Genomic DNA, 16,342 nt, shown 5'->3' with positions numbered 1-16,342 from the left:
GTCATGCCTATGTCTGCATGCTCAGATGTAAGACTGCCAACAGTGTGTCTATGCAAGTGACAACCTGTATTTATCAAGGGACCACAAGGGACACACTTGACAACAAAATGCCTCTGGGTCCAGGCGCTTGGAGTGTGTGTATGTTATAGAAAAACAGCACTTGGAACTCAAACTTTTATTTTTGAGCATGAAGTTCCCTCTGCAATGTATTTTGTTAACTAAATACTTGCAGTGGATTTAAAACAGTCATACAAGATTACCATAGATATTTGTATAACAGTTTATAGATACAGAATAGTCCATGCAAATTCATTGGCATACGAGAGTAACAAACCTTCAAAATCAATAATACACAGATGTACAGTATATACATTTAACTGTCAGTAAGAAACATTCTTCAAGAAAATATAGAAAGAAAAGGTGGTGAGCTACAGGTTAGTTTGCAGCATGTGGTCTCTAATGGCCTGTGCAGATGTAACACTGGTTCCTTGCATGCCAACAGCCAGCACACTTTCTCCCCCTCAACCAGAGCAGCATCAGTGTTAATGGAATGCTAAGATTTCCACTCTCAAAGAGGAAATTGTGGGCAGAGGAGAGAGAGTGCTTATTGATTCTGCGGATGCATCTTGATTTTGCAAGCAATGGTCAGTAAGAGTATTACATCTGCACTGGATCCAAGAGACCTTTCTTCCAGCAAGCATATCTAGAAAGATATGTACTACATTTTTTAAAAAATAGGCATTTTTAATACGAAGCACTGTAAATGCTGCTCACTTTATAAAGTACTGCACACTTCAACACATCCAAAACCTTAAGTGACAGAGCAAAGCAAAATTCTCTCTTCCATCCCACCCACCCGCCCACCCACCGCCAACCTCCCTCAGGTTAGGTTCAGCACCTGTCAGGCCAGCTGAACTTAAAGTGCTTTTTAAAACTTACCCCTTCAAAAACCAGAGTCCTCAAGGCTTGAAAAGTAGCACTGGGCAAAAGGGAACGGCATTAAGCTTAACACTCTGTTCTCGTGGGTCTGGTTTGCATGACTATGGCTTAGGGGGGACCAGGCAAACATGCTGACTCCTGAGGGGAAGGAAGCCTGCATTCGCTTTGTGCCACGCTGGTCCCTGTGGCTGAGCATCTCTTCTGAACCTGCCTCATGGTTAAGCTCCTTAACTACAAACAATAAGGGGGGGGGGGATGCTACAGCTCATGATTAAGGAGAAGAGTGCATAACCATGACATAACACAATAAGAGAATGGTAGGGGAAATCTTATTACTTCATGGAACAAGGTCAGGGAATGTGAACAGGACAGAAGTGGAGACAACTTCCTGAATAACACCCACAGAAGTACCCAATGCCATTTGCCTCCACTGCTTTCAGCCTCTGCGATTCTCGCTGCTTTCAAAAGCTACAATTCCCTAAGACCAAGAGTTTGGTTGAAGAAGAGGTTTATTTTGTATTTTCAAAAAGGTAGTACCTCAACAAAAGCCAAAAGCTTTCACAAGCCACTCCTGCAAATTAGCTTGTTTCTTTACTGGCCTCTGGAGGTTTTGGCTCAAATTCAATCCCTACTAATACTGTTCCGTACACACATCTGCAACCATTCTGTAGCTGGAGAAAGGATGCTGCGCTGCACTTTAGCAGGATGCTTATAGAGCATCATGGTTACTCGGTTTACACGTTCTTTGCTGACAGAGGACTCTTAATCAGACAAAAATAAACCAGGGAAGAATCACCATTGGCATTGCCAACCCATTTAAATTCAATCCCCTAAATGCACGTGCTAGAAAAAGCAGGGCTGTGGAAAGCCAACAGGGATCGGAGCGCATGATTTTTAAAAGGTCAAAAATTTTACAGTGATGTTTGCAGAACTTCTGGGGTGATCTAGGGAAATTGGACATAAATGAAATACTGGGCACATTGATCAGGCCCTTCCAGCATCAGTCTGCACTAGATCTGCCCAGTAAAAACTAGGATCTGGAGGCAAGAGTATTTCCTCAGAAAAGGAAGGAGCACCTGATAGGTCTGGTCAGAGGAACCCTACATCCAGTCTGCTAAGAACAAAGAATTCCCTCGAGAAGGTGATATAGAGAAAAGACAAGAGAAGCAAAAGAAGGTTCACCCAAGCAATAGGATGGCAAACCACACTGGCCCTCCTACAAATATTTTTTCAGGATTATAAAGAGATGGCAAACAACTGAAAGATATTCATTATCTGGGAAGGAAAAACCCTAGAATTAACTTAGACCTATGTTTAACAAAGAAGAAGAAGAAAGGGGATCTTCACAAGCAGATCTTCGTGAATATTACTAGGTTGTTTTTTACAGATGGTACAGAGCAATCAAAATTTTCTTAGTTTGCTAGAACAAAACTTGCTAGGAGGCCATTAAACTACTCTGGATAAGAAATCACATGATGGAAGTAGCTGCACCATTACAGTACTGCAAAAACAGCAGGATGCTTGGGATAAATAATCTCTACCCTCAGATATCTTTTGGTATCAGCATACTTAGACCTATGAATTAGTTCTCTCTCTCTCTAGTGTGCCGGGGCATCCTGGGGTACCTTGAATGATGGTCAGGGGTGCCACGGGCAACACTGGCCTGTCCTTTCCTTCCCTCCCTCCTCTGGTGCCCTCTCACGTCTCTGCCTCCCAAAGGCTTGCACAGCTATTTGTTGCCGCATCCCTGGCTATAAGCTCCCCAGGCAAACAGTGCCTCTGAGAGGCACCTCTCTTTGGGCTGGGATGAGGGGAGCTCAGAGACCAGCAGTGGTAGCAGCGGCTGCCCAGAGGACTCCCAAGTAGAGGAGACAGGAGAGGAGGCTGAGGGAACACTCCACAAGGGAGGGTGTTCGAAAAAGGGTGAGAGGCCGCCAGCTCTGCAGGTGAGGGGTGACATAACTGGCCTCCTGAGCTCCACGGATGTCGCACAAAAAATGCAGTTGGTCAAGGGAGCCGTAGACTAAAAAGGTTGAAAACCTTTGAAATAAGGCATCCTTTAAATATCTGGTAAAGAAACTCAAGCAGTTTGAGGAACAGAATTGAGGCAAGTTACACAATCTGAAAGATTAGCCTTGGAAGAACTCAAAAGACTTATCCAAAGTATGCTGGATAATAGCAGAAGTAAAGGCTCGGATATGTTCAGGAATGGGAAAAGGTCTTTGGAACAAATCTGCCTAAGGAGATTTGGAACAAAATTAGTATTTACAATCTCTCGGTAAAGGATAAAAAAATATTTGCGCAATCTCTCCAAAGAATTTACCAAAGATACAAAAGCCTTCCAGTAATCTGTCCAAAATGCAGGCAGAAAGGAATTTTTTCCCATTGTTGGTTAAATCGCCATTCAGCAAATGTTTTTTGGCAAGGTAGGGTACCAATGACTATAACTATATTAAAATTAGACATTTTCATAACTTGCCCTGCCCCCAGGCATTCTACTAACAAATTTGAGGGAATTAATAGATAAAAATAAAACTTCATTTTGAAAGTGATTCCAGTATTTGAAAAATACTGGAAAATTACACCTATATGGAAAGCTGTACCTGCAAATTAGGTAATTTCTTTCACTGGCCTCATGGGCAAGCAAAAAGGTTTGGCCCAATTTCAATCCCTAATCATTCAGTTACATCTGCAGCCATGCAAACATTCTTTACCCTTAAGAAGTGTGTTATTTTCCACTTGGACAAGAAGCTCATGGAACACTGCAATTACTCCATTTACACAGTATTTGCAAACAGGGTTGCTAATTAGATGGGTTAGAAATGTCAGTAATTTCAACACATTCACTGAGGGATTACATGTGACAATTTGAAACCAGGGAAGCGTAAAGCCAGACCAGACTATGGATCAGAGTTCTGTAAAATATTTTAAAAATAATAATTGCCTACAATCTTAGGGTGAAATGCTGCAAAGCTATGGATCCTCCAGGTGGTATTGAACTCCAACCTCCCATCAGTCCCAGCTAACATGGCCGCTGGTCATGATTCTGCAAAGCCACATCTAATTTCAGAGTTCAGCAAACGGAAACATCTAAATAAAAATGTCTTAACTGACCCTGTACAAGGCTGCCTCCATTATCTTCTAGAGCCACTGTGCTATTTATATTCAGATTCTCCTATGAGGCTGAAGTGCTGGTCCTGTAACACCTTCCCCATCAAGTTTTTACACCTCCCATAATATCTACAGCTCTAACCATAAGAGATGCTGCCACCTGAGAGGACAGCAGTGGCTGCTTGCACAGGCCAATGCTTTCCTCCTATGAATATTGCAGATATTAATTACATACATACAATAAACCAACAGTATCATACAATATACAAACAGTATCTTAAGGCTTTTGCTTTATGCTTACTAAAACAAAAATGCAATCCCTGACTGACAGGTGATTTCAAAGCTCCAAGGTATCACTGCAGACAAATTTCCTATTCCTGTTATTTATTGGTTGTACTTGGAAATACAATGGAATCAAATCTGAGTCTTCTTATCCTCAAACCATACAGAGTGGTCCTTTTGACATGTCACATTTACCTGTGCTTTAGCACAAATCTTGAACATGCCCCAGGCTAGCAGGACCCACCACCCCCTGTTCTCCTGCACACCCACCAGAGGTGTTGATCCTGGCTTATTGTCCTGGTTTGTTAACCAACGTTAAGCCAGAGTTCGCATGTTCAGATGCAACAGGGGACTCTGGTTTAACAGAAACCAGAATCTTCACAGGAAGCTGGCACACAACAGGAGAATGTGAAAAGTGGGGAGGGCTTGGAGCTAGCTTCATAAACTATGGCTTATGAAAACTCGAATGATCAGCTATATGCACACATCTTCATTAAGAAAGATGCAAAGCCCAGCAAGGATTCAGGCAATTCTGCGCACTCTACTAACAGTGGATAACTAATATTTTACACATACACACATATACTCTCTCTTTTTTGGCTTGCTCCCGTTTAAAAAAAAAAAAAATCTTGCTCGATTTTCCTGTGTGGCAATAAATAAAGAACAATTAAAGCTGGTGTTTTTGAATAACTCTGGAGCCCTGCAAACCATTATTAGTACATCCTTACACAAATATAAGATGATGCTGAATGTTACCAGACAGAAAGGAGACCTGGGAAAGGCTTTTCAGGCTAACACTTGGAGAGGCAATGCCACACATCTCCAAAGCATCCAAAAACCAAAGATAAGCTACACGGATACTGCCAAAACGCATGTTTGTAACCTTTTCATCTTCGAGAACTTCATGTTTTCAGTGCACGACCATCTGTTTATGAGAGGGAGGCCTCTTAATCATATAGCTGCCAGGCTTGTGGCGGTTGTTTCTTTTTCAGTGCAACCTTCCTATCTATCCATAAGCTGGAGGATGGGGATTCTAAATGAAAGCACCAGAGACCGGATGTGAGCTGAATCAGGGCTCAAACTCCTCTGCATTGCGAAGGGAAGGGAAGGGAAGGCTTGAACAAGGAAGAGAAAAATACTTCTGCATACCCAGAAAGAAGAGTAATCTGCTAGCTGTGAATGCTAGATTCAGCAGCGGGTCACAATCCAGAACACGGGATCCCCAAAACAGGAGAGGGACAGATTACATACCATCACCTCCTGGTTCAATGACACACATTGCCACACACAAAACGGCACATAAGGTTTCCAAATTTTCAGTTCACATAGATCCATGTGCTTGAAACTTCTTCCAGCATCTCATGGAATATTATAAATGGGCAAAGAGAAGGTAGATGCTGCAGGAAAGTGACTACATTTCCAATACAAGTCTTGTTTTCTTGGAACTTTACCTTGGCTTTATAATGTACTAGCAATTTGGCTAAGGCAGATCCACAACAGTCCCCTGTTAGTGCTATTTTTTATTAGCAATTCTTCTTTTTCTCGTTGCCAGCATATCATAAAAGGGATCCTTGCTGATACTTGCCCTAAGAGAACAGGAGATGTGAGTTAGTTTTTACATATGCACATTTGCTAGCCACACTGACAAATTTCCAAAGAGATTTGTTTTAGACATCATGGTTTGTGCTAACCATAGTTTAGAATTCAAATCATGTATCCAGACAAACCATGGTTTAGATTAAAGCTACTTACTTATCTGCTTTCACATTCTATCTGCTCACCATATCTATGGTGCAGCAGCCTCCAGAAACAGCTGTAACTAGGGTCTATCAAATCAGGCCTCTCACCAAATCAAAGTGAGCACATACCATCATCCACAAAACTATGTAAGGAAATGGTCTCTTATTCTGGCTTTCCAGCCAAACACAAGCCATTGCTGTTTCAGAGGCCAAGCTAAATCATATTTTATTTTGTTTTTATTCTGCTTAATATAAAAAGACATCTCTAAGCTGAAGAATCCCATTTTGAGAATATTACAGTTCCTTGCAAAAGAGAAAAGAGGCTGAGAAAAACTAAAACATGCCTTTTGGGGGCATCATGCTTTCGCGCAGGTCATGTGACTTGCACAGCAGCATGACCCAGTTTTGCTCTGGGACATCTTGTAGGGCACAGTGGCACTATTCATGTAACTACCCCAAAGATATCAACGTTTGCAATAGTAGGGTTCCACTGCTTGGCTTTTGAAAAAGAGGCAGTTTCCAGTGCTTAGGTAATTGGGAACCACTGCTTTAGGTGAAAGTTGCACTTCTGTATTAGAGAGAGAACTCACTTGATTGACTTGATCCATTCTTCTTTTTCTTCAGGGGTGGGGGCAGATATCCTGTAAACCACATGGTTGCCTTCTACCACTCTGCCATCTGCTTCCGTCTTACAGGCTTTAATGACTTGTCCTTTATGGCTGGGATTATACAACTCAAAGCAATTCTAGGGAAACAGAAACACATATGGGGTAGTCTTGCAGTAAGGTTAAAAGCTTACTGGGAAATGATATATAATGAATATATAATGAATTGAAGATGATGTAAGATCAGCCGCAGTCTTTGAAACTGAGCTTGAAAACAAACTGCAAAATGGGTATTAAAAGCAGTGTCTGGAAGTTTGGCACATCCCAAACATGGGAAAAGTATCACTAATTAAGAGTAAGCAAGAATCAGACTAGCCTAGGGATTTTTTTGTTGCTGTTGCTAATCTGGGGATACGGTTTCTTCAATTTACTGCGACACCAAATAAGGCTTTCCCCCAGCAAATATTCTATGCTTTATTTATATTAGACCAACCCTGGTTTTTTGTTATCTTTATGTCATTGCTCTTGTCCTATCCAGCCTGTTCTGGTCAAGGGCTTCTTACGGCATATGTGCAATTCTCTCTCTCTAATTTAGTGTTTTTCCAAATCTTTAAACAGAAAGGGAGAGTTGCACAGAATTATAAATTTGCTATAAGGTTGGATTATAGTACAAAATAATGAGTTTCGTTTAAGAGAACATCATATTAGAGAAGCATTCCACCAAGGACTCCCCCAGTACTATCACTATTCAAACGAACAGGAGCTGATTAAGATCAAAGCTGTGCTCTTATGCAGCTCATCTGGATTTTTCCTGTGTTTACAAAGCAGAGGTTCCTGACAGAATGGTATCTCCTGAAGAAGGAGAAGGTCTTACCGGTTTTCTCGGATCCTCAACTTCTCTTATGCTGAGATTTTCCAAAGGGATAATTCCTCTGGGTTCTTTGTCCTACAAGTCCAGGAAAGACAGCGCTCAGTAAACAGCCCCGAGCTTGCGCTTGGAAGAAGTGACATTATGATTTGCAACCCAGAATACTCACTGTTGTGTATTCAAAATAATATAGGCAATTATCTGTCAGTATAAACCATCTCCTTTTCCATGTTTTCACTCTTCCGCCTGTAAAGACATAAAGCACCTTCAAGTTACACCAGATCATGCCAAGCTTCTGTGCGGCAGACAAACAGGAATTGGGTTAACTTGTTACTTCATTAAATGGTTAGGCCTGTCAAAAGACAGGCTTCAGTGAAAGCAAACATATGAGTCAAGGTTGAATGAATGTAAGGCGTTATTGGGAATATCCTTTGGATGTTACAGGGTGATGGTTTGGAATGCCATCTTCCCCACTGCATCTGAAATGGAAATTCTTCTCCCTTTCCCCCTTCCTCCCCCAATCAAAACCCTTTCTTACCAAAAGGGGGTGAAACAAGTACAGTGGTACCTCTGGTTGCGAACCTAATTCGTTCTGGAGATCCATTCTTATCCTGAAACTTTTCTTAACATGAGGCGCCATTAGCGAAAGCGCATCTCCCGCTGCGCATGCGCACCTCTGGCGCACAATTTCCGCTTGCATCCCGGGGCAAAGTTTGCATCCGGGAGCAACTACTTCTGGGTTAGCACAGCTTATAACCCAACGCGTGCGCAACCATAAGCGTTCGTATCCAGAGGTACCACTGTACATATTCTCTACATTTCTAATTCATTCTCAATGTAGAATCAGCAGAACAGAACAGATAACAGAATCATAGAACTGAAGAGCTGGAAGGGACCCCAAGGGCCATCTAGTTCAATCCCTTACAGTGCAGGAATCACAGCTCAAGAATCCCTGACAGATAAGTCATCCAACCTATGTTTAAAAACCTCCAATGAAAGGAGAGTCCACCCACTTCCCAAGGTAGTCCATTCCATGATCAAACAGCTCTTATGTCAAAAAGTTCTTCCTAATATTTAGTCAGAATCTCCTTTCTTTTGATTTGAATCCATGGGTTCAGATTCTACTCTCTGGAGCAGCAGGAAAAAAGCTTCCTCCATCTTCCATGTGAATATATTTGAAGATGGCTATCCTATCACCTCTCAGGGATATCATCTTCAAACAGAACAGTTTCCACTTCAGCAAATGGTGCCAGCTCAGACATTCAGCCTGGCAGTAACATATTCTGTTCTGTGAGTACACCTGATGGCCATGTGAATGATAATATGTATGATCCAGGCACCTGTGCAAGGGTGGAGGGATGGGGAAGAGGAATTAGAGACAGTTTTTCATATTCCTCTTTAAGAAACGGAGGAATTCTTCCCATTCGGATCAGCTTCTGAAGATATATGAAAGAGTAATTACTTTAAATTCCATATGAAGAATCACTGTATGCCCAAACATTTGAAGTGGCTCAAAAAATGTATTTATGTGTTCCTTTTCAGGATGTATAAGCTGCTTCACAAAATGCTCAAAGCAATACACCCAATGGACAACTTTAAAAAACACCCCTTAAATTTGTTTATTTATCAAATTTATATTTTTTCATCCAAAAAAAGCCCAGTATTTTTACTACAATACAATAAAGCTACAACCCTACACATGCTTGTCTCTGAAGATGCCTCACTGAACACTAAGACTTACTTTTTTGCAGGTGTGCCAACTCCTAGGGGCAGAGGGGTTTTCAGCCACCTCAGTATTTGCTGGCAGGAAGCTGAGCCTCCTTTATGTTGAGAGGGCAGAGGAGGCCGAGCGTGGCACGGTTCAATGGCTGGCTCCTCCTGAGAATGAGAGAGGAAGCCACACTGTGTTCCCTGATCAGCCGCCTCCTGACAATGCGTGTTGCACTTATGTGACATCATACATGCAACACACAAATGACATTGCAGGAGGAGGCTGAGTGGGAAGTCCAGTGTGGCGCAGCTTCCTCTCTTGCACTCGGGAGAAGCCAGCCATTGAACTACACTGCCCTGTGCTCAGCCTCCTCCTGATGATACGACGTTGTGCATAATGACATCACAAGCATCGCCCCCCCAATCTTGGGCACAGGACGGCACCTCTTCTTCTTTGCAAACATGCATACGATTCCACTGCTAGTCTCTTACAGTGAACAGGCTATACACCATTACTTGGTGGTAAGACCTAGTGACCAAAGTACTTTCATGTAGGATCAGGCTGCACACACACACACACACACACACACATAAGCAAGGGCAGTTCTTGCTTAATATGCAAACGTCATCTTGAATGGGTACTGATCAGAGATCACCACCTTTTCCATTTTTCTCCATACACACACATGTAACGTGCAATAATTTAGCCATGTCTTTGAAAAGGAACAAGACATCCTCAAACCGCAAAATATATCTTACTCAGCATGAAGTGGTGAACCACCAAGACCCCAACTTCCCTTTCCGGCATATGTTAAAAGTAGTGGAGCTCTTCTCCGGAAGCTCATCGTCAGATAGGAGCTGACACTAAATCACAACATTGTCACAGCATCAAAACTAGTTTGCTCAGATAATCAAAGGAGCAGCTGAACTTGCTTTATCAGGCTATTCCAGTTCACATACACAGCCACCAATTTTCTTATTGTGTTTGACTATTTTAAAACAGGATGCACTACAAAACTGCCAACTCTATATCTGTTTGATGGATACAGTCTCTATGCTCTCACTGAAGGCAGAAGAAACCTGCTTGCACAAAATCTGTATCAAAGCATGCCAACAGTTGTCTATATTACAGTATTGCTGGTTTTATTTCGAATCACTACCTTACAACTTAACCAGTGTGTCTGTGATATTTAAACTGTGAACATTTTAATATTTTTGAGGGTTATATGTGGGTAATACAAATGTATAAAATTTGGGTTGTCCAAAATATGAAAAGTGGGCTCTATAGACAGTAAGCCAATATGCACTTTTATTCTTGATGGCAAGCTATCAGACCCCATGAAAGCACCTTGCTTGGACAACAGTTTTGCACTCAAATATCAAAGAACAAAATTAATCTTTGCAGAGTGTCCTTTCCTCAACACTAATTAAGCCCCAACCCAACTGGATTTTGGTGAACTGACAGTCAGCTTGAGGGTGGAGGTGGGATATGCATTTTTCCCTACATTGGACCACAAGTAGCCACTATACCTTGCTCATAATAACACTGTACTTTGTGCACTTAAGAACACACACATCAGAGAGAGAGAGAGAGAGAGAGAGAGAGAAGGTGCCATTGTCTGATAGAGTTCTTATTCATCTTGTGTGCCCCACTTTCCAAAAGCACAAGTTGCTCACTGGATAGTGCCATGAAAGGAAGAGAGACTGAATGATTTTTGGATTCGCAAGTTACTTACACGAGTTTCTTAATCTGAATAAAGTAAATTATTTTTCCTTTTAAAAAGGGGGACATGTAATGGCCAGGAAAAATTGGCATTTTATATTTATGTTGCAGTTTGTTTGACTCAGAGTTAACTTCTATTGACGTTTCTTTCATTACTTTCATACTGTTAAAACTTTTGTTTCATGAGGGTGGAGTGACTAGGTACAAATAAACTAACCTAATCAGTTACAGTAAATCGATAGAATTAGGAGTAAATTCACAAGATTATATGCTTCTAATTAGAGATTAGTTCAGTGCTAAGAGGACTGCAAACTCAAATCTGTTTTATCACTAACCAATTATCACAGAAACACCACTCAGCACACAAACATGAAGAGGAAGGCTGGGAAGACACTCTCTCTCTCTCTCTCTCTCTCTCTCTCTCTCTCTCTCTCTCTCTCTCACACACACACACACACACACACACACACACACCATTCACATTTTAGCACCCCTATTTTGTGGTCAACAGGTGATACAAATATAAGGAGAGAAAAACCTCAGAAATGTGTTATAACAAGGTCCAGAATATTGGTACTTTTGTGTTCTAAACATCAACAAACCTCAGACAAGAAATCATATGCAGATATGGATTTGATGCTCTCACTCTGAAGGTTTCGTATCTCTGCAGTTAAGAGATTTTAGGAGTTGCATCGCCTCCTGTGCCTCATCCATTTACCCGCTATTTAATCCCATTAGCCTTCACTCTCAGCACAGATGATCTTATTACTGAACACCGTGAACATCAGGCTCTCATTAAACAGTATAGTTCACCCAAGGATTAATCATTTTAAGTGACTCAGGCTGCTCAATCCAGGGCACAGCTTTAAAAGCATCTGCAGCTCTTCCTTGGTCAACAAGGCTTTGTCTCTCTGAGCTTGTTGTTGGCACAATACATTGTAAAAATAAACAAACAAGATCTTGAACTGCAGAACAATCACAGGAATATGCTGGATATCCTGCAGTTTTCTCAAACTGCTCTGCAATGTAAGCTCGTAAAGTTAGAGGTCATGTTATGTCCAATATGACTTTAAAAGCAAAAGCAATAATAATAATAATTTTATTATTTATACCCCACCCATCTGGCTGGGTTTCCCCAGCACTCTGGGTGGCTTATAGCACATAAAGGGATTACAGGGCTCACAGACGTAGCCCAGTGCTGCTCTTACATTCCATTCATGTGTATTTCTAGTTTCCTACCACATACAAGCCTATGTTTCATAGTCCTAACAAGTCAAAACAACATTATTCTGTTGGGTGTGGTCAAGGAGCAGAAACAGAGGAAGGCGAAGATGCAGAACTTGATGAAGTCAAGTTGGTGGTGCGCTGCATGTTGACTCAACGTAAGAGCCTCTACAAGTTAAACCACATCTTGATCCTTACATCTTAACTCAGTAAGTTTGATCAAACTCCTCTTCAAAATTAATGGCAAAGACTACTAACTTGAACTAGTGCCAAGAGGTGGTGGCATGCAGATAACAAACAGGAAAAAGCCAACATTCGCAAATGTTTATCTCGGTTTGGAATCAGAGAACAGTCAAGTCAATGGAATCCAAGAACAGTCAAGTCAATGGATGCCAGGGCTGAATCAGCCAATATACAAAAACCAAAACTTGGCATTCTTGGGGTTCACCAGGACATGAAAAATGTAGCATTTCCTTATTGTGCTCTTGTTATCTGGCAGAAGGCACTCAAGTTGTGAGCCCAGTCTACTCCATTTGATCCATTGCCCGACACCTTAGCCAGTCTGTTTCAACGTTCATAATACTCTACTTAGATAAATCGCTCTGTTTCTCTAATGTCTCTCTACATAGAGAGTCCAGACTTCTTTTTCAAAAGAAGGAAACCTGAGCATTACTCACTGTACAGCCATTAATAAAAATAACAGGGGAGGAGATGAAGCAGGTAAAAGACAAAATGAAGCCAAATTTTGTGTGTTCATGTACAGAGCAGAGCAGACCTAAGCAGTTAAACTGGAGCCCAAGGGAAGTCCTGCTTTTCAGGGACTATTCTGACGTAAGGTGTTGCTCTCCCTTCCTATCATCCTCACTCTGACAGCTGAAAAGAAGGAGCATCTCCCAAAGCAATCTGTCTTCCCTCCACAAACAGAGCAAGCATGTTATAAAATTAATGGATAATTCTAGAGGCAAACATTTAAAGCAAACCAAGTGACAGGTCATCTGGAAATCGTATGTAGTAGTAGTACCCCATTCATAGCATAAGGTCAGTTAATAATGGAAAGGGAAAGAAGAGTCAACAGGAAGCGTAAAACATCACACACACACACACACACAAACACACACACCTTGCAGATTAGAGAAGTCACATTACTGTATAAGGAAATCAATAAAAGCAGCTAAGTGAAACTTTAGAGCACAGGAAAAAGTGAACAATGTCCTTCATTCGTAGGTGTTAAATTAAAAATAAAGGTATATTGTATCAAGGAGACCTAAAAGTTTCACCAAGAGTTATGATGAAAAAAGATGGTAAATGAGGTAGGATTTAACAGCTACCATGTCTGTGTAAAAGCATTTCCTGAACAGTGGACCTTTCCACAAAATGTTGGTAAAAAACCTGCTGGTAAAAAGGACACCCATTTGGACAAGTACTCATTGACTCATTCCCTTACAAGAAAAATAAAAGGCTTTGGGAATCATTACTGACACATCACAACCATTGTCAACCTAGTGCCCTCCATCAGGTCCAGGCAAGCCAAGGCCCAAACATCTGGAAGGCACCAGTTTGTGCAGAAATTGGCACAGTAGAAAGAAGGCAGATGATGCCTCACCCTTCCACATTCTAATTCCCACTGCAAAATAGTTCATCTTCAGTAAAAGCCTCAGAGCGGCCAAAAATAAACCCAAGAAACTAACATATTTGCCTCTTGAGCACAAGAGGAAAATATTAAAGCCAGACCTCAGCTAAGTACAACAAATGCTTTAGTACTAGACAGTTTAGCTGAGCTATTGCCAGCAGACAGTGTTATTAGAAGTAAAAACAATTCTGGTACAGAAGAACTGCATCCCGGGATCTGTCGCCTGTGAGATCTTTGTCCAGCTGGAATGTCTACTAGAAAGGGCAGAAGGAGGGATTTTATTACAGCCACCGCCCCCTCATTTGGCCCACAATTAATCCTTATGCAATGCCTGCAAACTAACCCAAAATAAACTAGAGTCTGATGCTGCTAGGAAAATCTTTGGCTAGCTTTTCCCAGTCTGCAGTCTCCTTCCAAACACACACACACAAACACACACACTCCAATACAATCACTGTCATGCTTTATAGAAGGTGATTGATCTATGTAAAGAAAGATAAGAAGAAGTAGGATTAAACAATTATAAAGCGATTATATGTTAAACTTCTTAAAATAAGCATGGTGTATTATTTGACCAGCTGGGGCCCCACAAAGTGGATGGGCACTGCAATTCAAATGGTGTGTGCGCACCGCATCTTGTGATCAGTTATGCAGGGCAGGGCTTACCCGCCCCCTCCCAATATTTTATTCAAGTTGGCCCCCCTGATTACAAGGAAACTTTACACTAGGAGAATACAAACATCAGACTTCTGGCCAGTCTTTATGGAAAAAGTGTCAAGGGGGTCTCAATGCACCTTATTTTCAACAACGACCCAAAGCTGCCTCTGGACCTGGTTGGGATTAGGCCTTTATATCAGCATTTTAAAACAAACAATGCCGAAGCAAGGTCTAAATTCACTGGTGACCAAACAAAACCTGATCTTTGGCAAGACTGTCTCGTTAAGACCAAGTTTGTAACTAAGCTACCTCACATTTCAAAAGAGCCTGAATGGACTCCGCACACTTTGGCCCTCAAACACCAACCAGCTGCCAAAAGTTTCAGGTTCCTACTGACTCAGGAGGTCTCCAGCTTTGTTCAAATAAACTCTTTAGCATACACATAAAAATGTGCACAGAACAAATAGGCTCCTGGACTTATGATACAGTTCAGATGGAAATACTTATTTAAAAAAAGAAAAGGAGTGCTAACATCTTAACATACTGTTTCCTTACAAGAACAATTCTATTTCTGAAGCACATGAAGGTTGTGTGTGATACTGTCTAAAGAATCCTTCCTCTCAGATTTATTTCCTGCAAAATGATTCTAAAGCTTCTCTTCAGAACCGACACTGCTTTTCCCATTCATGTAGACATCTCTGTGTCTGAACAAGCAGCCACAAACGTTTCCACTTACTAATCCAAAATCTCTAATTTAGAGTCTTGTGGTAAGTCCATGACACTTAATGTCTTTGCATGATTATTTTTAGGGTTACAGTAGCTCTCTGTAACTGTCGAAGCCTGTCACAGAGGCATCAAGGGTAGAGGGGAAAGTTACAATAAACTTTGTTGGGAAAACAGATAGGGTTTGTTTGTTTGTTTGTTTGTTTATACATACATAAATAAATTGGGGGCACTTAGCTCACCAATCCCATATGGATCAAGCTGCACAGAACTGGTACTGAATATCGAGGTCGTCAACTGCTAAGTGTTGAGCATTTCAAACATGAGCTAGCAGCTAACATTTGTGCTCTTATGCATGACCAGAATCCCATTGGCTTCGCCAGACTGAAGTTAGTGGTATTAAGTGACAAGCATGGTAACCCCACAAATGCTGTAATAATGGAAACTGAGCAACGAGGAAGACAAGGAGGAAGGCGGGGAGGGTAAAATCAAAGAGAGAATGAGCAACAGAACAAGAGAGAGGGGATAGAAAGCCATCAGTTACGTACCTCCTAATGCAGAATAAGCAGAGACAGCCAGTCACAGAACAGAAAGGTGATAGGTCATAGGCCATAAGGAAAACAAGAAGGCACATTTAAACCACTCATTAAAAAATCATAGCCAAAAATCAAACCAACAGAAATAAACAAGTACCAGGGTTTGGGGGGGGGGGGACTAAAGACATACAGGAATAACCTTTGGAAGAGAGAGGTGTGTTCTTTTGTGTGACCGCACAGAAAACCTAATTGTGAATCAACACAACAGCATTATTGGAAAAGGTTTAAAGTTTTTTTTAAACAACAACAACCCTGTAATCTATCAGATTCTGCTACCTTTACGAAAGAAAGAGCCGGGACTCGGTTTCGGCTGAGGTTTTCAACCCCAAGAAGCTGGAAATCAAACTTCACTCAAAATTGTGAAGTAGGAGGATAATAAAGTAGTAATAAGACAAAAGAATTATGTAAAGTGGTTGACAATATTTGAGCAGAAACTAATACTGATTCCATTGCATTAAATTTTCAACGTAATAGTGGGGCGGGGGGGGGGGGGGGATAACAAAAGCAGCACATGCTAATACACAAAATAAAGTAT

At 41.3% G+C, this 16,342-nt stretch overlaps 1 protein-coding gene across 1 annotated transcript in view; it reads right to left on the bottom strand.

Annotated features, from left to right (window-relative positions):
* Nucleotides 1–160: 160 nt before the first annotated feature.
* The window catches only part of CYTH3 (cytohesin 3), a 69,534-nt gene continuing 53,352 nt past the window's right edge, over nucleotides 161–16,342 (bottom strand). The window contains exons 10-13 of the mRNA XM_083474475.1: nucleotides 7,714–7,790; nucleotides 7,551–7,622; nucleotides 6,662–6,816; nucleotides 161–5,918 (exon numbers count right to left, since the gene is read on the bottom strand). Of these exons, the coding sequence (XP_083330601.1) occupies nucleotides 5,846–5,918; nucleotides 6,662–6,816; nucleotides 7,551–7,622; nucleotides 7,714–7,790 (377 nt within the window). The 3' untranslated portion in view covers nucleotides 161–5,845. The remainder of the gene's footprint in view (nucleotides 5,919–6,661; nucleotides 6,817–7,550; nucleotides 7,623–7,713; nucleotides 7,791–16,342) is intronic.

This window comes from Podarcis liolepis (assembly GCF_965112155.1).
Source record: "Podarcis liolepis genome assembly, chromosome: 14".
In the NCBI taxonomy this organism is placed as follows: Eukaryota; Metazoa; Chordata; class Lepidosauria; order Squamata; family Lacertidae; genus Podarcis; species Podarcis liolepis.
Note: the sequence above shows the minus strand (reverse complement) of the source record. Positions and strands in the feature narration are given on the sequence as shown.